The 26,496-nt window shown below is 40.4% G+C and overlaps 1 protein-coding gene across 2 annotated transcripts in view; it reads left to right on the top strand.

Annotated features, from left to right (window-relative positions):
• The first annotated feature begins 713 nt into the window (after positions 1–713).
• col4a5 (collagen, type IV, alpha 5 (Alport syndrome)) overlaps positions 714–26,496 on the top strand; it is a 73,840-nt gene continuing 48,057 nt past the window's right edge. Inside the window, exon 1 of one of the 2 annotated variants that reach the window (XM_070547981.1) lies at positions 714–972. In XM_070547981.1, coding sequence (XP_070404082.1) covers positions 889–972 — 84 coding nt within the window. In that variant the 5' untranslated portion in view covers positions 714–888. The remainder of the gene's footprint in view (positions 973–26,496) is intronic. The other variant, XM_070547982.1, reaches the window with a different exon arrangement.

The following is a 26,496-nucleotide window of genomic DNA, read 5'->3' on the forward strand; positions in this document are numbered from 1 at the left end:
TTAACTATTTTAGAGCCATTAATCAGAGGTGTTCTTAGGATTATTGAAATGGTTTCTGGTTAAAAATCAGAATAATTCTATTTCTGAGTGAACATGTCTCTGAGTACCCAGTAGAGGAGCTTAGCAAAGAGCACAAGGAGGGCCATTGCCCCCAGTGGCCCATGAATAGGGTCACCACTGCATAGAAGGAAATATAAACACCTGTGTTGTTTTACTTATTGATTGTGTCAAATGTCAAGACCATTTGCGAGGATGTTAATTTCATTTTATTTTATTTTGAATGTTTTGGTCAAACAACTCTGAGTCTCTCAGTTTGTGAATCTAATGAACCTCCAAAACAGCAGCAGCATCACCTCTTCAGGAATAAAAGTGTAAAGGTGTCAGCTACAGTCGGACTGGAATGCAACATGTCAGAACGTATTAAAGCTTTTTAAAGAGACAGAATGGCACATAAAAGATGGTATCCCTCCGCCAGGCCCTAACACAAAACCCACTCTAAACTTTTCAGTGTGATAACCTGACGTCATCATGAAACATCACCCTGGGAATTCTGCACGGACCAAACGTGATCTCTAATTTGTGACCTTTCAGTGATAGTTTTAATTTCCCCAACTGGTGAAAAGTGCAGATTATAGCAGTGCGCGGTGGGCAAGCCGGGGGGAGGGAGAGAGAGAGAGAGAGCGGGCGGGAGGAGGGGAGGTGAGGGGGGGGGGGGGGGATGCAGAGGCGCACAGTGCTAGAGCCAGGACCACGGGAGCCTCTGAGCGCAGCGACAGCCAGCAGCAAGTGTTTTTCCTTCTCTCCTCCATTCCCGAGGGCCAGCGCGCAGAGGAGCAGGGATATGACATCCAATTGAAGCGAATCTTTGTTTTTAGCCCGCTAGATATCATGAGGCAAGGCTCGAAGCTGCTGGAGACGCTCTTCGTGGGTTTGCTCCTCATGAGCGTCGCGGTGCAGCGATCCGACTCAGCGGTGAGTTCCCGTTTCCTCTCTCTGTCCCTGTCTCCCTGTCTCTCTGTTCCTGTCTCCCTGTCTTGGAGCGGCTCTCCAGACGCATGATGACGCCAGACTGGACCGAGTCCCTGCTCCAGACTCTCTGCACCGGCTGCAAACCTGAATTAAAGTTTATAAACAGAGGCTGCTTTAATTACGATCCTGTTTACGCTCGGTTGGAATGAATATGCGCAATTTTGCACTTCTTTTCTGCCTTTAATTTTAAGTACAGGTGTTCCAAATATTTTCACTAGTGCATACTTTGTAGTTTCATGGTAGAACGGACGATGGTTCCCTGGCCGGCGCCTCCATGCGCTCATAGAGAGGGCAACCTGTAGCAACATGCAGCTCTATGGTGGAAAGGATTTCCAGCGCGTTATCCTTTTTATTATGGTGAAATGAAAAGGCTTTGCATGCAGCAGAGTTTATTAAATCTTATTTTTCTAAGAAAATAAACACCAAACATGCATTTCTGCCACTAAGACGCATTTGGAGCGTAATTTGGTTTTGTTCTGGGTTTGGGTTAGGGTCAGCTGGATTAACTAATCTCCAGGTGTTGTCATTAGCACACATTATGTTAGTGTTCATGGTGTCTGCTGCATGCTTCTGAATCTGGTGGTTCTGTCATTTTTAAATGAGATGCCTTTTACACGTGAGGTGTGCGAAGCAGGAAGTGTGTGTGTGTGTGTGTGTGTGTGTGTGTGTGTGTGTGTGTGTGTGTGTGTGTGTGTGTGTGTGTGTGTGTGTGTGAGTGTGTGTGTGTGCGTGTGCGTGTGTGTGTGTGTGTTCAAAGAGACTTGCTCATGACTCCGCCCACTTGGTATGGGCGTTCAATCAGGATCGAGCTCATGGCTCCTCTAATAATGCTGGAGGGAGTTTTAAAACCCCTAGGAGACCAGATCTCTGAAGAGGATAGGAGTCATAGCTGATGGAGATATCTCTATGAACAACCTCAGCTCTGAGAAATAGAGATTAGTTCTGCTTAACCCTCTCAGGTTCAAAATAAGTTTTGATAAAAGTAGAAACAACTAAGTCATTCAGGGGTACTTCTGAGTTAAAAAATGCTCATGAAATATGTGTAACCAGGTAGGTAGATTTTAACTGTTGCAAATCTGCAACGCCTGCCTCCAGAGGGTTAAAAAGACGAGCTAATGACTCACAGTTGGTTCAGTAACAAAGTAGAGAAGCACCGATTTGGGTTTTTAGGGACAATTAATATATTCTTAATAAAATATTTTGAATTCCTGATAAACATTTTAAAACAATGTGGAAGTAAAAAGGCTCTTGAAGATGGCTTCAATTAGTCCTTACTGATAGAGAGTTCACAGACTGTCTGAGATGTATGTGGAATGCTAACCGATTCCGATTAACTGATGGCTGTTTATTTAGGTTATTTATTATTTTTTTTGTGTTTGTGTGTGTGTGTGTGTGTGTGGGTGGGGGGGGGGGGGATTTTTTTTTGCAAAGTGTTCTATAGAAATTCCAGTCTCAAAACATTTATAAGGTTTTATGTAAATGGTCCTTTCCACTCTTTACATTGCTTTAGATCTCACATTCCGGGCTCATTTCAGTGGAATTCATTCCAGTCAGAAATGTTAGCTTGGTAGACGACTATGTCTGTAAATAACCACACAATTCTTTGTTGTGTGACCTTTCCTGGTTTTGTTCATAAAAAATAAATAAGTTCATAAAATAAGTTTAGAATGAACTTTAAGGAAACTTTTTAGACTAGAATAGCTTTTCCTGGCCGCTCTCAGACTAGCCGTTAGCTCAACAATCTGGTCAAAACTGTCTCTGTTTCTCTAAACAGAGGATGTTCAAACAGCTGTCAGATAAAAGAATAAGACATTCACTTTTCACAGAAACACTTAAAAAGATCTGAATGATCCCTTTGATGCATTTGCATAAACTTTATGAAGGGAATTAGCAACTTTTAGGCACATCAACAAATACATTTATGTATTTAAGCAAGTTATTACATTTCTTGATTTGGCGTCTTATGTTACAGAAATCTTGTATGCTTTGAAGGATAAAAAAATGACAAAACAAATTACAGACGCACTGATAATAATTTTAGATTCTTGTACAGCTCTCACCTGCTGGTACCAGTTCTGGTATATGTCTTAAAAATCTGTAATTAACAAAATATTTTTATACTAATCTGATTAACTTACAATAATTAAAACCATAAATAAGAAATATCTGATTCTGCTAGAGCAATTTTAAAGGTTAATGATGTTGAATATTGGCTAATCCTGATTAGGAGCCAACGTTTGTGTGTTTCTATATTTTATATAGTGTGTTACTCATCAAACGTAGTCTTTCCTTGCTTAAATTCACATATCTAACTGTCAATATGTATTTAAGTAGGGGCAATGCAGGAGGATAGCGGCCCCTCTTGGCCACCACATTTGTGCACCACTGTGTGCAAGAGCAGCTGAAATGGGAAGTCCGATTTTAAAGCCATTTAGGCTTTCTGAAAATGGGAAAAGTTAAATTCTGTTGAATTACTTTGCTGTAACAAACAGGTCTTGTTGTTCTGCAGGACAGAATTTATCTCAACAAACATGGCTCATTAATCTAGAACATTGTTAATCTGCAGGTTTTTTAATCATCTGTTAAAATAAAATAAAAACATTTCACGCAGTCTCCAAATTACAACCATAAGCAGCACTGAGAGAAGGAAAATCTACTGATTGCCTTTAATAATGAAAGATTTGCTGTGCAGAGTGTTGTGATAATAATGTTTGAATAAAGATGGAGCAAATCTGAAATTGTTACGCTCCAGAGGAAATTGACAGATGTTACGCTGCAGTAAGATCTGATACATGATCAGCCTTTTCTCTATTTCCCCACCTTCCCAAAGGTCTCACTGAGGCCCTCTAGTGGAAAGAGTTAGCTTGACACAAATTATTCCCATTCATTTGTAAGGCTTGCTCCGTTTCAAATGCTCATTTCCTTCTTTATGAAACTTATAAAAAGTCTAAAAATACATTTATTTTAATGGAGTACATTATAAGTGTTGATTAAAGTTCTGCATGCTGTACCTGGCAGGGTTTTAGGAAAGATTGTCTTGCAGTAAAAGCTTGAAAATGTGCAACAATAGCTTCTCGTCCACTCTCCGAACCACAGACCAGAGAGCATGCATCATATGCACTGTGTGTCATCTGAGTATTAACATTCACTCTGATGTCCATCTCCATTCTGCCAGGTGAGGGAGTTCAGTGGTAACGTACACCCACAGCCTTTCCTTTCAACTCGTCATGCCTTGCAAACCACAAACACACACTCAATTTGAGGTGTGTTTTCCTGACGTGCACGCGGATCGAGACACACACCCTTTGTTATGGGTTCCCTCACCTTTGCACGTGACCCGAAGCTCATGTGGAATTTGGGGTGGGGTGGGGGGGTGAGGCGAGGGCTCCTTTAGTCATAACATCCGCATGTAGCAGCGGGGAAAATAAAGGTGTGTGACATCGAGATAACAACAGCAGCGCCGCGAGGGGGAAGCTTTAACTTCTCTCAAAGTTTTTTATTTTTCTTGTTTTCTTTCTTCGTTACACCGTCTGACCTCCAGAACAATCAGCAGGTTTTCATGATGGTGGAACTGTAATTCACACAGGCCAAGATGTTGTGATTAAAAACAAGGTTTCTGGGTAGGAGTGTAACAGTACATCCATACATTGAGTAAATGATCACTGAGCCAATGGTGTTGGTCCAAAAAAGCAAAAATCCATGTGATAACTATTTATCAGATGCACTTTTATTTTGAAAATAGCTTCATTTAGAAGTTGTCTTTGTCATAAGACAGTGATTTAAATGTCTGAGCTCAGAAAAAAAAATGCGGAAAGATCTAGTTGCTTTTTACGATTTTGATTTGAATGGATGCAGACGAGGTGGCTCACGCTTCTAGTTAGGATGCCTCCTGGATGCCTCCCTGGTGAGGTTTTCGGGTCCATCCAACCGGGAGAAGACCTAAAGGAAAACCCGGGACACACTGGAGAGACTACGTCTCACGGCTGACCAGGGAACAGCTTTGGATTCTCCTGGAGGAGCTGGCCCAACCGTCAGGGGCAATTTGTTCACATTTCTGTTCCTCTGTTACATATTAATTTAGTACTGGTAGCGAACCCGTACTTTATGTGTTCTAGATTCAATAGAAACGTAGAAACTGAATAATATGAGTCTCTCTGGGGTGGATTCTGACCATTATAAAACCGACTAGCAAATGTAACACAACTTGTTTCAAAAGACTTTTAGGAGCTCAGAAGAATTTGGACACTTGGCCGTTTGGTTGGCCAATTCATTAGTTTCTCATTGAATAGCTTGGCTAATTAACCAGTTATTCAATTATTTTGCCAATTAATTTTTTAACAAATTGCTTCCGTGATGAAAAGGTTGGTCAAGGAATTGGCTGGTTGATAATTTCGGTGGCCAACATTGACTGTTTATAAAATATAGACGAACCCTTTGTGCCGTCACTTGTAGGTCTTTGAAGAGATGAATTAAAGCACAGTGGGCGGTTCCCACCACCTCCATCTTGGCCATGTCGTCTTGTTACTTCTAGAAAACACAAAACTAGAGCTGAGAGCAGGCTGTGAGGGTGGGGGCAGATGATTGACATTCATCAAATTCTGAGCAGATGTTAGCTACGAGCTAACTGCTAACCCGAAGCTAACAGAGGTTGGCAGGTGCTTTTAGCCAGAAAACTGCAATTGAGTGACTCTGCTCTCTGACTTCTAAGCTGTACCACATTTGATGTGAGGCTGAGGCCGGAGGAGGGCAAGCTGCTAAAGGTGGCACTAGTGACTCAAGGACATTTTTGACCAGAGCAGAGTTGAGCTACAGACGGCAGGATTTGGAGTCCTGATATTTGGACATCTCACTTCTAATTGGCTAACAGCAACACGACTCTACCCCTGACTATTTGTTCTGCAACGCTGATGTTTTATCTAAGCCTGGAGGAGTTCTGCTGTGTGGTGGAGTTGCTAATGCTAATTGTTAGCTTTTATTAGCCAATGCATTCTCTGCAGTTTCCTGGATGCTAAAACAACAGCAGCTTTTCTTGTCACAAGTCAGATTGGGTGACTCCATGAATGCTAATTCTCAGTGTGACGTGACGGGCTTTTCTAATCTGAGTGTCTCCCTGTCTATTTTTTATTGATGACTAATGCAGGAAATAGATGTAAGAGAATACTTTCATGTTTAACTTCCATGTTATACTCAGATTCTGATCATATTTAAAAAATAACAAGTAAAAAGTGAACTTGCTCTTTAAATGTTGATAACTAACCTTTGGATTAGATCTCAGATGAAGAAGCAGCTGCTTTGCAGAACTCTAGCTTAGCAAACATATGAAGTTTAAACTCTAGCTTAGCAAACATATGAAGTGTATGAGATTCAAGTCTTTTAGTTCCAAAAAGGTAATCAAAGGTAATTTGAACCTGGGGTTTTAAAGTTATTTATTTTTTCCCCCAGTTCATCCAGACACATTAAAGGTTCTACCATCAGGCGTGAGCTTCCAGGTGAACAAACTGTCCTTGTGTGGTGGTGAGCTGCAGTTGGTCATAGGGGCACCTGGATATCTGCATCTCTATCTGTTACATCTTGTTCTTGAGTCAGGCTCTTGTTCTCCTTCCTTGATGGCTTTATGTTCCTGTGAAATCTGCCTGGATGTGTGTGTAAATAGAAGGCCAAACCTTGAGACATTTAAATCAACTTTGGGACAATTTAGCTAAAATTTAGAAGCTCTTTTTATTTATTTTATTTGGCGAGGTGACGTGTTGTTTTTGTGCTCTGATGAGAAAGTCAGAAGGAAGCGTGGAACTTGACTGTTTTAAGCAGAGGCGTGTGTGTGTGTGTGGTTTGTCAGGAGGAAGTGTTCTGTTTTGTAATAACGCCTTCATATTTAATTTAACTCCTGTTTTGTTTATGCTTCAGCTGAACTATTCTGTGCAAATTGCGCAGCTAAACCACATGTTCCTGGTGTGTGTGTGTGTGTGTGTGTGTGTGTGTGTGGCTGTGATCCACGGGCTACCTGACAAGTCCACCTACACAGAACAGTCACATGCTGTCCTCTTTAACTCCCTCGTCTGACTTTCTTCCAGCTCTTCCCTGACTTTATTAAATAACATCCATGTTTCCATATTCTCCTGATGTTTTACTTCATAAAAAGGACTTGGAGCATCTAAGGAAACTCTGAATCCTGCCTAAGGGTAAAGATGTGTAGAAGCACGACTGAAATTTGTAAAACAAACAGCCAATAAAAGTTTCAGGAAGCGACCAGAGCAACAGTAAGATTTATTTATAAAGGACTAACAACAGATTAAAGCATGCATTAATAAGAAAAGATGGTGAATATAAGCTTGATAAATGTGATTTTTGTCCTGTAAGAAGGAAAAACTTTGTTTTGGTTTCTCTGCTTGAACAGAATCAGGGTGGAACGTTTATCTGTCTGTCATCACCGCTCTTTATGATTCTATCTGGATGTCTGGTCCTCTGTCTATCCAGGCTGCTCAGCTATAAGCTGAAAGCGTTTTAGCAGCAGAATTACCTGTTATTAGATATTTGTTGGCTCTACCTGACAGATCTGAGTGGCTTCATATCAGTCAGCACCTTCTCATTAGTCTCTGTTGTGCATCCTGTCTCATGTTGCATCCTTCGTGTCTCCTAGCTGTTCTTCATTACTGCTGAATATAAAACGTAAAGACCCGACTCCGGATAAGCAGCTGAAAACGGTTGGATGGACAAGCATAAAGCAGAGTATCAGTTGTAGATGGCTCTCTGAATGGCATCAGTTTGGAGAAACTGAGTTTAGTTTGGACCAGATTGGTGAGCTAACTGCTAGTTTGAGTATATCCAATCTGAAAAACTCCATTGTGATTTATGTCGTTGCTATTTTCCAACCCTTTACACTGCTGTGATGTGGTCTAGTTAATCTTACAGAAATACGAGTGTAGTAGGTGTTACACCAGAAGGGCTAAAGCTAGCTGCTAAGAAACAACATAATTCTATGTCATAAACTGTGTAATACAAAACTGACTATGATGGAAATGTTTTTAAACTAGTGTTTGCACGAAGTAGTCTGTATTTTTTTTCACAGTGGATTAACTTTGAAAAGACACTTTAGCTTTTGTATTGCTAACACCATCTATTGTTAGCTAGTTCTGAACTAATCTGGTTTTCTTTAGAATGTGTATAATATAATAACAATGTGTATAATAAAACTACTTAAGAAATAGTTCTGAAGGTGTGTAAAATTAGATTTCACGGCTACTTGCAAGCAAATAAACTAGCTGAGATAACACTGGCTAGCATAGCTTGTTCTGAACTGATATTGATTTCTCCATAACCATGTGCATAAATAAATCACTTCAGAGGAGCTACACAATCATTTTAATGAAAACTATCTAAAGAAGGTGTGTAACACAAGCTTAAGACGAACTGTTAGCGTATCTAGCTGAAGCTAATCATATGGCTAAATCTTCATGAGAAAGTGACTCAAAATGTTCAGTGATAAAAAAGCATTGTGTTACATATCTGTGCTGATCAGTAGCTGTATCTGACACAGACAGGCATGGCATCTGCTAGCTAAACACAAGCTAAAGGCTAATCCTCTGGGGCATTTGTCAAATCTGGACATTTTTTCCAAGTGAAGAAGGGACCTTGTAGATGTGAAAATGTTATTATTCATGCTGAACTGATCTATTAATGAATTAAAAGTAGATGAAAAAGCGTCTTTTTTTGGCAAATCAATTTTATTGTCTCATTGCATCTTGCATGAACTGGGAGACCGATGCCGAGGAGTGATAATTCAGCGCTCAAACCCTCACAGGTTAACAGGTACATGGTTACACGTGCACGCTCCCTGAAAGTTGTTTTGTCTTCCTTGTTTTTGATGCATAAAACCACCTACACTCTCCTCATTTTCCCCTCACTCTTTCCAGATTGGGAGCACCTGTTTCTTTCATTTCACTGTCAGCGAAGCCCCACACTCAAATGAGTGTTTCCTTACATGCTTAAGTGGACCACATTAGTCCCAGCAACCGTTCAAAACAAAGCTAAACCCACATATTCAATCTGCTTTTTGTGGCTGAGACGATTGTGACTCAGAACCAGAGACAGGATCTGTGGGATTATTTTGGAGGAAACAGAAAATTAATCGGAAAATATGAAAAATGCATCCCTGAACAACTTTAGCACCCCGAGGAAATGAGATGTCTTCTAGAATAGTGACTGGTGGGATCCTGGATTAGTTCTAATGGTTGAGTTTAGAGCAGCAGGCATGTTGCTACAGTTTGTGTTTCTCAGGTGGTCTCATTTAATCTCAGGTCAGCATGCCAACTGGTATGCAGCTAAGCCTTCAGGTCGAGTATGATAATGTTCAGCATGCTCTTGCATGTGTGTGCATGCGTGCATGTGTGTGTGTGTGTGTACAGCATTTTTCACATTGCTGAGTGACACAGCAGCAGGGGGATAAGTCCACCTGATCTGCTTATAATGTTATTTTGTTTTATCACCTTTGATTTGTGTGCATGTGTGTGTGTGTGTGTGTGTGTGTGTGTGTGTGTGTGTGTGTGTGTGTGTGTGTGTGTGTGTGTGTGTGTGTGTGTGTGTGTGTGTGTGTGTGTGTGTGTGTGTGTGTGTGTGTGTGTGGCCACCATAGTTAGTCATCTTTAGCAAATGCAAAAAATGGCTTCATATCAGTCACATTCGTCTCATAGTCAGATATCTCAAAACAGCTGCAAACCACTCACTTGCATTGGGTTACCATCTCTAGTGTTATATTTATTAAAATCTAATCCAATCCAATATAATATAATATAATATAATATAATATAATATAGCCAAGCCAAATTTATTTATAAAGCACTAAAAAGAGCCCTCACTGGCCAAAGTGCTGAACATAAAAGCATATAACAGAATAAAATAGAATACAGTATAAAGTTAAAAGCACACTAAAATAAAACACGAAAATCAAAAGAGAAATATGGTGTCAAAAGCCAAGCTAAAAAGGTGTGTCTTTTAAGATGATTTATACGTTTCCAGTGAGGAGGCCTTTCTAATATTCGCTGGCAAAGAGTTCCATAGACTGGGAGCAGCAACAGCAAAGGCCCTATCCCCTCTGAGCTTAGGCTGAGTCCTTGGAACGTCCAGGAGCAACTGGTCAGATGACCTGAGCGACCGAGAGGAGGAGTGAATTTGCAGTAGCTCATTTAATATATTATAATATAATATAATGTAACGTATGTCACGATATGCTGGAGGTTGGTAGGACCCAAAATGCAGGAACCCAAGATAACACGAGGCAGGAGGTGATATAAGAAAATATCCTTTATTTGGATGAGCCAAACATAAAATAAATCCAAAAAGGCTGGGAGCCAATAAATCCAAAGGTTGTCCAAAAACTAGAGACAAAGACACAAGAGGCTAGAGAGGGCTGAGCTCAAAAACACTGGAGACTAGAGAAGACTTGACAGAACAACCACAATGGACCGACACAAGACAGAGACAAGACAGGGCTTAAATACACAGGGAGGAGTAATTAGGAAAAATGGCAGCAGGTGTGTGGAGTGAGGGCTAGAGGGAAGGCAGGTGACAATAATTTATCTAAATAGGGAAACAGAACCAAAGGAGGACAGATAAACTTATAACACAAAAACTAAACCTAGAGACTGAGGAAAGGACTCACACACACACATACACACACACTGACACTCACACACATGCATACACACACACACACACACACACACACACACACACACACACACACACACACACACACACTGAGCAGGGGAATGACACACACACACACACAAACGCTGAGCAGGAGAATGACACACACAGACACCGAGCTGGGGACAAAGAGGCTGGAGCTACAGAACGTGAAAGAAGACCTGGAGGGGCTGGGGATGAATGAATGACACAGGACCTGGGAGGAATTGACTTAAAAGGGCTACAAACAGAAGACACCTAAATGAGACGCAGACAAAGGACACATAAGAGTGCTATGAAAAACAGAAGGTACTCTAGAGAGGGATGGAGAAACATCAGGAGACACATGAAGGAAGACGCAGACGCAGATCATGACAGGAAGGCGCAGACCATGACAACGTAATGCAACGTAGCGTAGTGTTGCGTAACATATAACATTATAATTTTCAGATGTTTATGTCTCAGACTTTGCTATTGTTATAAAGTAGAATTAGTGTCTGCTATGCCTGACATTTGATAAAGGTGCTGAGCAATAACCTCTAGTTTTTATTCATTTATTTGTGAACGGGTACCAACAATGAAAGTATTTTTGTAAAATGATTTTAGCGTTCTGTGTTTTTATGATTATTCATTTTCCAAATAATTCCCTCATCAGGTTTTAATTAGTTACTCCCGTGTTTAGTTGGCTGCACAGCTGGTGGTTGTCAAAGGTCACCCACTAGATCAGAACTCACAGACAACAGAATTTAAATGCATCTTTTACACACACACACTTTCTTGCAGAAGGATTTGATTGTTGTTACCATGGTTTCTGGTTGTGTTGAGCACACGTTTGCGTGTCGGAGAGTCCTGTTCATGTTGTTATCTCAACAATTGAGAAAGACTTATTTTCCCGTCTTTATAACTGCTCCTCTGTGCTTGGGTCTCCATTACATTCCTCATCTTCTCCAGACAAGCAGGAGAAGGTATCAGACATCTGTCAGGAAAATACGATGACTGAACATGTGGAAGAAGGGATGACAGCCAAACTGAGACATGTTTAGAGTATAAAGATGAACATATTTGGACTCGAATCACAATCAGTCTGTCTTTACTTTTTAGCTCATCAGCACGTTTTAGGCCCCGTATCTCATTGAGGCAAGCTCTGAAGTCAAGTAGGAAAGCAAACATGAAAAATGTTATTGCTTTAACCGTCTCAGGCTCTAAATAAGTTTTGATAAAAGGACGAACAACTAAGTCCTTCAGGGGTACTTCTGAGTTTAAAAATGCTCATGAAATACATATGTGGAGTAACCAGGTAGGCAGGTTTTAACGTTGCAAATCTGCAAAGCCTGCCTCCAGAAGGTTAAAACATTATTATTATCATTAATATATTTAAAATTATTCATTATAACCCTAAATTAAAACTGAGTGATTCAAATGAATTAAAATGCTAAAAAAAATCATATTTTTATTGTGGGGACGATTAATGCCATAAGAGAAAATCTTTGATAGTCTTTAAATGCTGGACGCAGATGTCTCTGCTCGCATCAGGAGCGGGTAAGGAGGAGGCGTGGCCAGAACCTGCTACATCCTGCCTCCGTAAGATCCCATCAGACAGTCTGGAAGCAAGAGAGAGCTTGTTAAGGATCTAAATCAAGAGTGCAGCTGGTTTTATAGTGAAATCACAACATTTATGGTCATGTTTTCTCTTTATTAAGAGTGTCTAGACCAGCTCAGTGGCCTAGTGGTAGAGAGTCTGCCCTGGTACTGGAAGATCAGCGTTCAAATCCCGGTCAGGTCAAACCAAAGATTTTAACAACGGGACTCAATGCCTCCTTGCTTGACACTCAGCTTTAAGGGGTTGGATTGGGGGGTTAAACCACCTAATAGTTCCTGAGCGCAGCCACTGCTGCAGCACACCAATCCCCATGTGGATGGGTCAGTGTGTGATGATGACTATGGGCTGTTTCCATCCATGCAGGAGCCTAGTGGTGCAGTTTCACTAGAGTAACTCTCCAAATCTGGTAATGAACTTTAGACAAATTTGTACATTTGCCATTTTTTAGTGTTTCTGGTTTCTCTTTGAACAACTAGTTCAGATAAACATACAAGCTCTGACCACCCTCCTTTAAAAACAGTAGTTATATAACGGTAAAGTAGAACATAAGCTAAATGCACAGTGGCTAAAAGATTAGTCAACAGCTAGCAGAAGCTAGCTGTTGCTAGCTTTGGTACAGTAAGAATATCAACATGTCAGCAGGAGTGTTTAGTTAATAGTAATGCAGAGGTTGGAAAATCATTTGCAGTTTATTAATATTTACAGATTGGAGTTTATTTTGGATGGTTGCTCCATTTTGGCCTAGCTGTTAGCTTATCTATTTTGGTAATCTGCTTGATTTTTAAAGGGACTCTGTTTTTAATTAAATGGTTTTCTTAAACAGCACAAACAGTAATGCTAATCAGTAAAATAAATGCCAAAAGTTCTAGTAAATAAGCAAAAAGGTCTAAAAACGCGATCGATTTCATTTGACGATGCAAATGTGTTTTGTTGTTTGCTTATCAAAAAGCATAAATTATATCAAATAAGTTCAAAATAACCCAGACGTGCTATTTTATGTACAGAGTTAAACTGGTCGATTTTAAAGAGGGCATACATTTGTTATTTAAAGGGACATTATGGAAGTTTGACAGCCAAAACATGCATAGAAATAATAAATTTCTTCTTAATACGTTCTCCTGCAATGCCCTGGTCCTGTAGAATGAGCCCTGGCATTTTTACTGTGATTGCCTATTTTTCTGTAAAATCACAGAAAAAGAAAGCTGCTCGGGTCGAGCAGACTGCTTCATGCGCGTTCACGCTCAGGCATAGCCCTCCAAACCGTTCTTAAATGGTACAGATACAAGTGACATCACTGGTGCGTTAGCTCGCCTGGTAAGATGTTGGACTTTCGTGCAGAAAACCCGGGTTTGATTCTGGATGTGAACGTAGTTTATTTAGTGTTTCTTTTTTACATTAATGGTATATTCTTTTACAGTAAGATGCCCAAATTTTTATTTGAGACTCGCCGAACGGCATTGACTTTACAGATAAAAAAGATGTGGGTTCAACTTTCATTTTGGAACAATTTTTCAAGCAAGGGAAGGGAATGATGTGAGCATGCAGGAGGACTGACCCATCATAAACCTTTGTCAGCTGTGCTGAAGAGAAAGTTACAGAACCAAATTATTTAATTAATTAGCTGCACGTTTTCCTGTCCTCTGTCCTCCAGGCCACACACACACACACACACACACACACACACACACACACACACACACACACACACACACACACACACACACACACACACACACGGAGCTGACTGTCTCAGCTGTTATTTTCATTAAGGAGTATGCACGTACAGCATGCGTGCCTCGTGCGCGAGCCTACTATTGAAGCTGCTGTTACGCTTTTGGCCTGAAGGGGCAACCACGAGCATAAAATTTCAAAACTCCGTAATGTCCCTTTAAAAACACCTGCTGTGGTCTAGTATGAATGAACGCCTTGTGAGTTTTAATATTGGAAGAAAAAGCTCTCATGCTCCTGTTTCAGGAAGTACAAGTTTGTTGGGGGTGGAAAACGGCAGGATTTGGTATCTTACTTATTAATATTCATGATATGCAAACATCTTGCCTCTGATTGGCTAATACCTAATGCAACTTTTCACTGCCATCATTCACTCTTTTTTCTTGGGTTAAAAATTGTAACGCTGAAGTTGTATCTCCACAGCAAACACAAACCTGAATGAGTTCCGCCATGTTGTGGAGCTGCTATAGCTAACAGTTAGCTTCTACTAGCCGAGACGTGCTCTGTCTTCACCTGGACGCTAAATCAAAAGCCTTCAGCGGGCGCATGCCAAGGTGGGCGGGCCATGAATGCTAACATTTCCCTGTGATGCAGAAGAGACTCAAGCGTTTCCCCGTCTCTTTTCTATCAGTGGCTAATGCAAGAACCAGGGGTAGAAGACCATTTTCACTGTCCAGCCTGCATGTGACAGAGTGATTATAGGTTTCTCAGCGACCCGCCACTCTGACCTACAGTCACATTAGATGGAGGGGGGAATAAACAGCTGTCATGTGTTTTCCCCCTCTCCATCGCACAGTCTCACAGATAGTTTTGTCTACAGCAGAAGCTCTGGGCTAAATATTAAGGTAAAGCTGAAGCTAAACCAAACAGCGATCCACCTCCAGGATAAAGATTGAGAGGAAAACCGGTGTGAGCTGGGAGGTTTACACAGATGTTTAAACATCTGATTTGGACTTTTAGAAACACTTCCTTCTCTCTTCCCTTCACTCCTACCCGCCAACTCTCAGCCTTTCCCCAAGCTACACATCTCCAGGTATGCTGCTGGAGAGCCGCCACTCCCACCTTTCATTTTTATCTTGCCTGCAGCCACCATGCACCGTGCCAAACGGTGACGCATGAGGAGAAGTTAGGACAAGGCGTGTGGGAACTTGTCGAGCCAGACCAGGCCACTGCATTCACTAAACCTGCAGGATTTGATTGATTTTAATCCTGGAAGAACAACTGAAACAGGCTTCATGTATGTTTTGGATCTGTGCATCAGTAAACCCTTAATCATAATAATCATATACCAATAAAGTTATTAATAACAAAATATTATTATTATTATTATTACCGGTAATTGACCTTTAAATCACCATTTTTTATGTTATGCTTGTGATTGTATAGCACCAGTTTGCTCAGGGTATTTTCACCTAATTTTAAATGACTTTTGCATGAAAAACAATAAATTATTAGGGTTTTCCTCATTAGTAAGAGTTTTCAGAATAGTCTTTGTTGTGAGAAGTTGCTGATCAGCTGACAGTAAACAGCTGTAGTTCAATTTTACGGCAGACATTTAAACTTCAAATACAAGTGCAGGTGTGTGTATGAGGGCTGCATTCCCCTCGGAAAGCATTCTGCTCGTTTGCAAGTTGACGGAACAACTGGCGTAAACATCTGCAGGAGTGGAATGCAGCCCTCGTTGGTACACACACTTTCTGAATGTCAGGCCAAGCTCTTACAGTTCATACCTGCTTATACAACCTTTTATATTGTGAATTAGAAGAGACTGAAACAGTTTAAAGCAGTAATACACTTTGGTCTCAGGCTAGCCGTTAGCGTGTCAATCCTGAGCAATGCTAGTTCTATTTTTCTGAACATAGGCTGTTCAGGAAGCGATCTACTGATAATAAAATGCTAATTATTCATAACTTTCACACAGAAATGCCTCAAAACAATGTAAAAAAACATTATTGGGGCTGAAATTCTGTTTAGAATTCACCGTCTGAGAAACCTAAACTTGACCTGTAGCCCCCAAATCACCTACAGCTGGTGTGGATGAGATGAGATGTTTTCCTCAAACCTCTCAGTCTGTTTAGATAAAGTTCCACCATCAGGGACAAGTCCCCAGAAATGTGTAAACACTCTTTATGGAGTTTGTGTTTATGACTACATGCAGGAAGTGCATGGATTGCATTGGTTGCTGTAGTTTTTGAGTGTTTCAGCTGTGAGGTGAAAGGGTGCAGCAGATGGTGAGGCATGTTTTTACAGATGGAGAGAAGCTGTGTGCTTTTCCTGACAACCTGATTCTGCACCACAAACACGTTATCCCAATTTATTGTTAATGTAGCATCAATATCCCAAATCTAATGGATCTAAATGTATGGCCCAGGGGCCGTTTGTGGCCCTGGAGCTAATTTAGTGTGGCCCCCAGGTGCATTTCTAACAATGGGATTACGGTTCTCCGGTGATCTGTTAACATTTGTTCAACATTTTTATGTTCAGATTTTCACTAATATGTACATTTTAGGGCTTTTTGAGGAGTACATTTTTAAAATTACAATGAAATATTTTTTTATAATATAGAAACATAAATCAATCTCCTGTTTCCCATCAGTCTCCGTTGTTTGAACTCATGTTTCTGTTACACCTGGATTACAGATGATGTCATGCATCTGTGTGAGAATTCCTTTTAGTTCAAAAGCAGCGACTCTCCTGTCAGATCAGGCTGTTTCACACGTTTCCCTATATTTAATAAAACGCTCACTTAAAACGCCTGTTTCTCTGAATCAGGACCACATGTGTGTGTCTTTGTGTTTATGCACGTGTGTGTTTAGCCTAGGACAGTGTCTATACCTGTCTAATTACCAGTCTTGGATAGGTGGGAGAGGGGGGGATTCCAGTCTCGCCAATCTAATCCTCAGGTAGGGTAAATGCCTTCCGCTCACCTGGATCTAGAGATATAAGCACAGCTTTTATTGGTTCAGGCAACTCGCAGCTTTAATTTTTCTCTGTAAAACATTTTTTACTTTTATGGTTGAAAAATCAAAATTTTCAGATTCTCACTCGCTCTTCTTCAGTTGCTGCTTCAAACCTAGTTCACAAGTGCCTTTGAGCAATGTACCTATCCCATCATCTGCCTTGTTTGTGTCTTGTGTCCCGTGGATCTGCGAAAGTAGAGCCAGTCCTGGCTGCCTTGGACTGGTTACCAGTGAAACATCACACTCTGCTCAAAATCCTGGGCTTTGTTTTTAGCTTTCTGGATCAGCACCATTATATTTAGCCTCACTCGTGACCTGTTACGTCCCTGCAAGAACGGTACACTCGGGTCAGAGTGACCTGTTGGTGGTTCCTCGGTCAAAACTCGAGTCTAGGGGTGATCGTGCTCTTATGGTTATAGGTCCTCAGCTCTAGAACCATCTCCCATCAGAGGTAAAACAGTCCATGGCTCTGCCCATTTTTAAACCCAGGGTAAAGGTGTGCTAGTTTTATTAATGATTGAAATTAGGGATGCGCAATATATCAGCATCAATATTGTTATCGACCGATGTTATTCATTTTTTAACATATCTGTTCTAGTGTTGTCAAAAAAATCGATACCTAGATATAAGTCGATGCTAAAAGTGGTATCTAACTTTGATATTCCGTCCCGGTGGTATTGATATTATGGACTATTATACACAGCCTTCTTCAAGTACACCAACACGCACGACAGCCAGATGCCGTAAAGCAACCTCCGCCTCCCAGACAAACAAAAGAAGCAGACGCCGCATGGGTATGTTGCAATTTCCCACGCGAGTTGTCTCCGATCCAAGTTTTGTCTGCCAAATAAAGAAACAAAAACATAAACAGCAAATTTGGGAGGCGCTTCACAGCCCAACTTAATTGGCATACCAAGTCCGACACGTAGTTGTATATTCACGCTTATGTGCTTAAAGGAAAACTCCCGTTTATTGCAACCCGGACTTAATTTCTAGCATGCAGTACGTTTGTTTACTCACGCTGACAACTTTGGTGCTACTTGGATTCCCCGGGGTATTTAGATCCATCGGCGAATCGCCATCAGTGTATATCCATATAACAGGTGCGGACGGGCACCCATGGTGCAGCCTCGAAATAAGACATTATCTGCACCAAAACATCTTCATGTCGAAAGGTTTTTTTAGGAATCATTAACGTGATTCCCCCTGTTCGTTTGGAGCGGGTCTGGGATTTCTAGGCGTAAACAGACTAGCTGCGGCTAATTAACCGGCGCTTTTAATGACGTCACTGCCGTGCGCCAATCAGTTTTTATTAAGATTACCGGTAGATGTACCTTTGTCCTACTGTGGAGAAATTCGTTCTCTCCCTTTATTGACCAACAGAGTTGTTCAAAAGTACAGAACAAAACATATGGCATTACATCTTATGACAAAAATGCTACTTAAACAGAGTTTAAGCAGCAAAACATCACTCTGCAAATAGTGTATATATAGTGAGACAATTGTTCAATAAATTGGTGTTTTTCAATAGTATCGAAATCGAGTATCGAGTTTTTTTTTTCAAGTATCGAATCAAGTTTGAAATTTTAGTATCGTGACAACCCTAATCTGTTCGATAAATAAAACTGGGCCGATATTAACAACTGATACTTTTTCCACCATGTTTCCATTTGTTTATCAGTTTCAGAGGGTGGGGGGCTGGGTGTGGGTGGTGATGGGTAATTGTTTAGTCACGTAACAGTGGTTGTAATCATCTCAGAAGTGTAAATGTGTGTGGTGTGTGTACATAATAATGTAAATTCAGCTTTAATAAGTTTCATTCTATATTAAAACTGCTGAATTTAGAAGTATTAATGCCAGTATATCGGTTATCGGCCATAACAGTGATATTAATATTGGTATCGGCCCAAAAATTTCATGTCGGTGCATCACTAATTTGAATGATTTTTGTGTTGTTCTGGTTGCTCTTTAGTGTTATTGCTTTAAATTTTTTATTGTCTTTAGTGTTTTATGCTTTTATTTTACTATAATGTTGCTTTTATGTTGTTTTTATGTGTCTCTGTGCTATATGCAGAACGTTGGGACTCCTTGACTTGGGGCAGGAAGGGGCTTTAAAAATAAATAAATAAATAAATTTAATTTCATTGAATTAAACAAGGATTCTACTTTATTCAGGTACCACTCTAAACTTAACGCTATTATTGTGGCACATCATTCCTGGACAAAGTTGATGGAAAATATTAGCTTTGATACCCGCTGAAATGTTCTGGGAATACGCTCCTATAACTTTACACATGGTTCTTGTGTTAAGTTTTTGGGTCTGGGGAGGTGAGGGGGCTTCTTTTGTGACAGCTGAGGATCTCCTTTTAGAACGTTTGGGTTGATTTGATGGAAAAAGCGCAGTGGAGGTGGCCATTTGGGCAAAAGGTAGAGTTAGTGGAGCAAATATCTGCAGCTCAGTGACCTTTCAAAGTGGATTACACGCTCCTTTAGTAGCGTGGGTGTAAAACCGAGAGGCTAGAGACAGGGAATAACGTGGAGAAAAGGTATTCAACACATTATTTTAAACCTCACATCTATGTGATGGGGAGGCAGCTTTAGCAGAGAGGTTGGAGAGGTTTATTGAAACCTAAAGGTTGCTGGTTTGCCCCCATGATCAGGCAGAACTAGTTTGTTAGGGCCCAAGGTTTCTTCTGGACCATGTCAGTTGGGTGTTTAATGTCTCCAAACGGAAGACAGCTTCAAATGCATTAACCAAGCCTAGGAATTTGTTCACCAGTAAGCAGAAAGCACAATAAATGTAGCGTGGCCTGGCTTGTAAGGTCAGCTGTTACACTGGCAGGAAGAGACTGGGAATGAAAGTTTATAAACAATAAAATCTAGGGCTCACCCCGGCTAACTGCTGAATGCTACATAACATCTGCAAAGCTACGCCGCCATAGTCATCGGGTGAGTTTCCACAAGGCGTGTCTCAGAAGTAGGGCTGCACGATATTAGGAAAACCTGCGATATTCCATAACAGTGCTCAATATTGCGATATCGATATTACTCACGATAAATGAACAAATACTAAAGTATGCAGTGTTGATGTCGTCTGGCGTGTGACGTCTGCTCTGGGTTCAAAGCAAACAAAAACTAATGCATGAATTCCATTACAACATAACATTTTTATTGCAAAAATATGCAGCTGCACCTTCTACTGTATTAGCAGCAAAACAACTAACTACATGCATGCAGTTTCTCAGTGACTTTAAAACATCACCACCACCATAAAACCTTTTCTGATGCTCCAAATACAGAAAATACCAGGGTTTTTTGAATAAATAAAAAAATCAGAAAATTACTTTAAATGTTAAATAATAGTTAACGTCACTTAAATGCAACAGCAAATTCTCTCATTGCTACTGAACATTTTCTCCACTTATGTGGTTATGATATAAGGCTGTTGCTGTAATTGGGAAGTGATCTGTGCTGGGCCAAACTAGGAGAATATTAAGATTTTCTGAGGGAAAGAGAAAAACAATTGTCTACCATTCAGAAGAGGAACTGGAAAAAAAAAAAAACTACATGGTAAATATATGAAAACAGTTGTTTTTAACTCCAAATTGAACAAGTTTACCTAGATCTTAAAAAGCAGCTCAGATGATGAAACTGCAACTATGATTCTGATAACAAGCTAACAAATTGACAGGGGCGGATTTAGCACTGAAGAAGATCCGGGGCTTAAGACATACGCGTGCGTGCGCGCACACACACACACACACACACACACACGTGCGCGCACACACACACGCGACACGCACTGGTCAACATCATACATGTCTTGTACCACATAATTTTTAATCTGAAGCTACATATTAAGCATATTCAGGGCAGAGTATTGTTCCTGTTAGTGTTTAGTGTGAGATGATAGTAAATATTCCCTTTCTCTCTCCATCAACTTTACCTGATAGTAAGCTAACTTTAGGCAAACCAGCAGTACAACAAATATTTTCAAATAAGACTCACAAACCTGAGTCAACACCAGTTCCATCAAAGCTGGGGTTCTGTCGTTGTACTTTTGGTCTAAAAAAACGTCCTTATGTCCATCTTCACTCATGCGTTTCAGGCAGAGAGTGTAGAAGAAGCCAGCTGCTGAAGGGCTTCTTCTTCAGTGGTGGAGGCTCAGGCAGGCTGTATACAAACTACTGCCAGCTGCTCCCTCTCTGTTGGACTTTGGTACTGCATGTTACTTCCACGATTTAGATCCGGGGCTTCAGCCCAAGTAGCCGGGCCTAACGCCGCCCCTGCAAATTGAACTAGCTCCTCTTAAGATAACCGGCTAGCAGAGCTTCTGACTGACAGTTTATGTGCAACAGCAAATCAACTATCCTGATTAACAAGGTTATAAAAGCTCATAAATGAAAAATCACTTTGATGTGTGGGGGAACTTTTCCAGTCCCTCTTTAGTAGGGTGGGACTGGGAGGAGAGTGCTGTAGCCTTTTAGCTGGAAGCTAACCGGAGCCTGGGGCTAACGGTGGGTTGGTTCACCGGCACGTGTCGGAGTCAGCCCGGTTATTATCAGCTGCTTAACGACACCGAGCGGACTCACGTTCACGTTTGAATGGGTCTACGTAGGGGGCGGGCGTATTACGTGAAGGGAACCATCTGATTGGCTGCATATCAGAAGGGCTACATTTGATTGGTCAAATAATACTTCCGCGTAAAAAACAGAGCTGGTTTACAAAAAGTTGACGTATGACACGGATGGAAATGTTTGAACCAAACATTTATCGCCGTTTTTGACGTGCTTTGCGATGGGCCTATCGCACGTCCTGTTATCGCGATGATGATAATTTTTCGCTATATTGTGCAGCCCTACTCGGAAGCATCTCAGAAGCGTTGTTTTGTGCTGCTCTGCTACATTTAGGCACCAGGTCTATATTTTATGAGATATGCTTGAAAAACACGTCAAACTCAGCATTTCAGCTTGGTCCAGATGAGAAAGTAAAAATGAGAGCAGTGTAAAGCATCTGGAAAATTTCAAAATAAAACACACGTAGGCCTGCAAATTTTCTGTTGCTTAACTAAAGTCAAGTCATTATCTGTGAAACCTCATTGGTGGATGGAAAATAAACTACAGGCTTTTACTTGCAGCATCTTTCTCCTTGTCCGTTTTCAGGTGAACTGATGAAATCTTGCGTGGTCTTGCAATTTTCCCTAATTTGCAGCCGAAGCGCATCTGAAATGTTCCCAGTAGGAAGGGACACTGAGTTTCTTGGGGAAAACGCGTCTATTACGTTAAGCATCCGGTGGGAAGCCCGGGTAATTGGTGCATTTTTAAAAGGGTTTTGGTTAAATCCTAAAAACATTACATGTTCGTAGCTGGAAGTCATTCACAGCACACACTGGCAGAGCTAACACGGGATCTGGCAGTTATCTGTGACATCATGCACGTTATTTTCAAGGTTTGATCTCCAAGACTCCGATGTCAGTTTTTAAAACTTACATGAATGGTGCTAACGTTAGCAACCACAAAACTTCATTAAAGATCTGATCATGACTTCCAACTTTGTTGAAGTTTTGAAGACTTCAGGTTTAAAGAGCTACTCTGTACTTCTGAGAGGCAAGAAGAATGCTAGAAGCCAATTTGTCTTTAAAAATGTGTTTGCATATTTTGTCCTAACTGCCAACTCTTTAGGTGGACTCACACCAGTCTGTAAAGCTCCTGTTAGCATAGCACCTGACGTAGACATGGACATGACCTCATCGCTGACAGGGCCTGTAAAACACCCTGAGCCGTTAACAAGAACAGACTAGTGTCCGTTTATCTTCTGACAAAGCCTAGACTTGATGTTTGCTAGCTCCCAGCTTTAGCCGAATTACATGAAAATCTTCAGATTGAGTGTTCAGAAAGAGGTGAAGAGGTGAAAAGATCGAGAGCTGCAGGCCTGGGCGTGGGAGAGCAGACTGTATTGAGCTGAAGCAGACCAGAGGCTAATGTGGAGATCTAAGGCTTCTGAAAACATCTCTCCATGAATGTGAACACATGCACACACGCACGCACGCACGCACGCACACACACACACACACACACACACACACACACACACACACACACACACACACACACACACACACACACACACATACACACACACACACGCACATAACTATCCAGATTCACTGACAGTAATGTGTTAAGTGGGAGGGAGAGGGCAAAAAAACCTGGAACATGACAGAATTTATAGTTTCTACACCTAGAAGCATGTGGATACATAAAATACTTCACATGAAGTAACAAGAGGCAGTATCAGATCAAGATGCACCAATAGAGAATTTTTAGGCCAATTCTGAACATTGAAGTTCAATCTATGATTTTTGCTTAATAAAGGGCATTCATATATATATATATATATATATATATATATATATATATATATATATACACACATACATACAGACTACAGTGTCCTAACGTTTTTGTTTTTTTTGTTTTTAACACATCTGGACCTGAGCAACTGGCTACTCTATTTGACTTCAACCTGTTCTTTATTGTATTCTAGGTGGTTTGAAGCCTGAATCTTCAAATATTAGTCTTTTGTTGTTGTTACATAAATTTTTATTAGATGTCAAAACGTAACTATCATACTTTATTATGTGCTGTTTTCTTTACAAGATGTACCATAACATTAGCTGGTGACTGCACTCTCAGAAATAGGGGTACCAAAGTGTACCAAAAAGGGTACAAACGCTTGTCGCTGGGGGTGTTCCTTTTTGAGGGACATTTCTGTACCCTTTAGGCTTGGTACATTTTTGTACCTTATGAAGTTGTACCATCTGAAGTACAGTCATGTACTTTCCTAAGACATAAATGTACCTTCAAACTATAGTACAGAAATGTTCCCTTGAAAAGGGTACAATAAGGTACCTATGAGGGTACCCCCCCAGCGACAACCTATTTTGTACCTAAAGAGACAAAAATGTACCCCCAATACTCCAAAATATTTGGTTATTTAACCATTTATTTTCGATAATACAATTACATCAAAGCATTTGAACAACCACAGGAATGCATCCTTCATTACATTTGTATATTGCCATACAACATGTCAGGAAAAATACATTCATTTAAAAAAAAGTAAACAATCACATTAAACACCTGAACACAGTGTTTTGACGGATCACAGAGATGGCATGCATTTAAAAAACTGTCCACACAAATGTTTTGCTCTACTTCAACAAGCCAGAATATATATATATATATATATATATATATATATATATATATATATATATATATAGACAAAGTGGGAAATGTGCTTACAATCACATCACACAGAATACCTCAAGGACACAAACAGCCTATCATCAACTAAATAGGTGTCTAGAGCTTGAAAGTCTAACTCATTTCCTGGATTGAACAGGATCCAGTCATTGTCAACTGTCACTTGGTAAGCATGGAAATGACATTCATAAGCGCAAGGAAGTAACAGTTTCCCACACAATACCCAACAAGTATCAACATTCAAAATATACTTAATTTTAAAGAATATAGGTATGGCTTCAGCATGTACATGGCCAACTACAAAAACATCCTCAAGTTCATATTTGACACTGCTGACAGATATAGCAGACACACGCTGAAGCACTTTATCCTGAAAACGCACATCTGTAAAACTTTTGTTCATTTCCAGAGCATTCTGTAAGTCACCTGGCAGAGATGAAAATGGCACACTGACACTTGTGCTGAGTGAATGTTCAAAGTCAACAAGCAACCTATCTGAAGAAAACTCCCAGCACTGTTTCATTTGATGACGATTGCTAAGGGTTGCAGTGATGTTTACAAAGTTTTTGCATTTACTCGCTACATTTTTGAAATATTGATGCTTGCTTTCATATCTCATACACCACAAAGGGCGAAGAGGGCCATACATCAAAATCAGCCTTGGGTAGTGAATAAGGTAGTGACATTTGGGTGTTAAAACATTTCCAAAGACTTCTGTAGTCATTTCAAGAAATTCTTGAATAAGCAGGTTTAAATGAGCAAGCTCATCTTTTCTCACATTTGTAGCCATTACAAGATCTACGATTTCTGAACATAATAAGAACACATGCCAATATGGAGTGCCAGGTGGAATATGGTGAGCCATTAAAAAAGGCAAGAGCCTGAAAAGGCACCATTTTTGACTGGCTGATCCAACTATGTTAGAATGTCGAAGCATCTTTTCCGTCAGTGGCACTGGTCTGTTTGGCTTGTCATTCCTCCCAAACTTCACATTTTTCAGCTCATCATTGATTTCATTTATGGTGATGTGCTTTTCCCTGTGAGCTTTACAAATGACCAAGTTCGTTATCAAAGGAATAACCCCCTCCAGCAAGTCATGCATTACATCTGGGGGAAGAGACTGGGTCACATCAAAATAAGGCAGTGCATCAAATGTACACTTACCATACACACCGTACAAAGCAGCACTCTCTGGGTTGTTTTCCACACAGTTTATGTGGTACTCATGTACTTTGGCTGTTCTAATAACAAAATGGTCCTCACAAAAGTGCTGTTGTATCTCTGAGTGCGAGGCCATACAAAATCGGCATATTCTGCCTGTATTGAAAGACATTGAAAAACGCCCAATCATATGAGCGGAAAGGTTGTCGCATGAAATGGTAGCAAGAGCAGCATGAACTGTGTGCTCTACTTCATTGACACAGATAGTGAAACCCTCTGTGGACAGCATCTTCAAGTCAGTTATCAAGGGCTGAAGTATAGTTTCAAGCCCACACTCTTTTAAATGTGAATGGCGAACCAGTAAGGCTAAATGAATGTGATTTAACTTTGAGCGATGTTTTCCACTTACGTTTCCTATAGTATAATAAAATGCACAGATTTTGTATTTATTTCGTTTTGCACCAAGTGGGTTCACAATTTCAAATTCATCTTCATAAAAATGAAGTCTTAGAGCTTGAGGATGGTCTTTGAAAAATGAGTGGTCTTTAAAATACATGCCATCTTTGTAATCAGTCATAACATCATCATCATCTTGATTTCTGTGGTTATCCAGAACAATTTGTTCCCACACATCCTCCACCTGACAGTATTTGTTTAATACCTGTGGGATTGGAACATACGAATAACTACCAATTTTCACACCAGAATGGTCTCTTACTGTGTAACTGATAGGTTCTGTCATGTTCATTTTTGATTTGCAGTGTTCTTTTATCATAAATGGTGAACGAATTGAATCACATGCTTTCTGGAAAAAATCTGAAGTAGACAAAACCTGCTCAAGTTCTGGACAATCACTGAGGCGGAAACCACGTTTTTCCAAATGATAACGAATAAACGAGTCGTAGTTTTCTTTAAAAAAACATAACAGAAAACTAAGATCATCAACGATGTCTTGCTGAACAGTGTGTGGAAGGTTATTTTTTTCAGTACATTTGAGAATAAAGCTAAATAAATGATCTCCTAAATTATCAAGCAAACTGTCCATACTAGGTGGTGTGGGCTGCTGAAC

The sequence above is a fragment of the Nothobranchius furzeri genome, chromosome 2 (assembly GCF_043380555.1).
Source record: "Nothobranchius furzeri strain GRZ-AD chromosome 2, NfurGRZ-RIMD1, whole genome shotgun sequence".
Classification (NCBI taxonomy): Eukaryota; Metazoa; Chordata; class Actinopteri; order Cyprinodontiformes; family Nothobranchiidae; genus Nothobranchius; species Nothobranchius furzeri.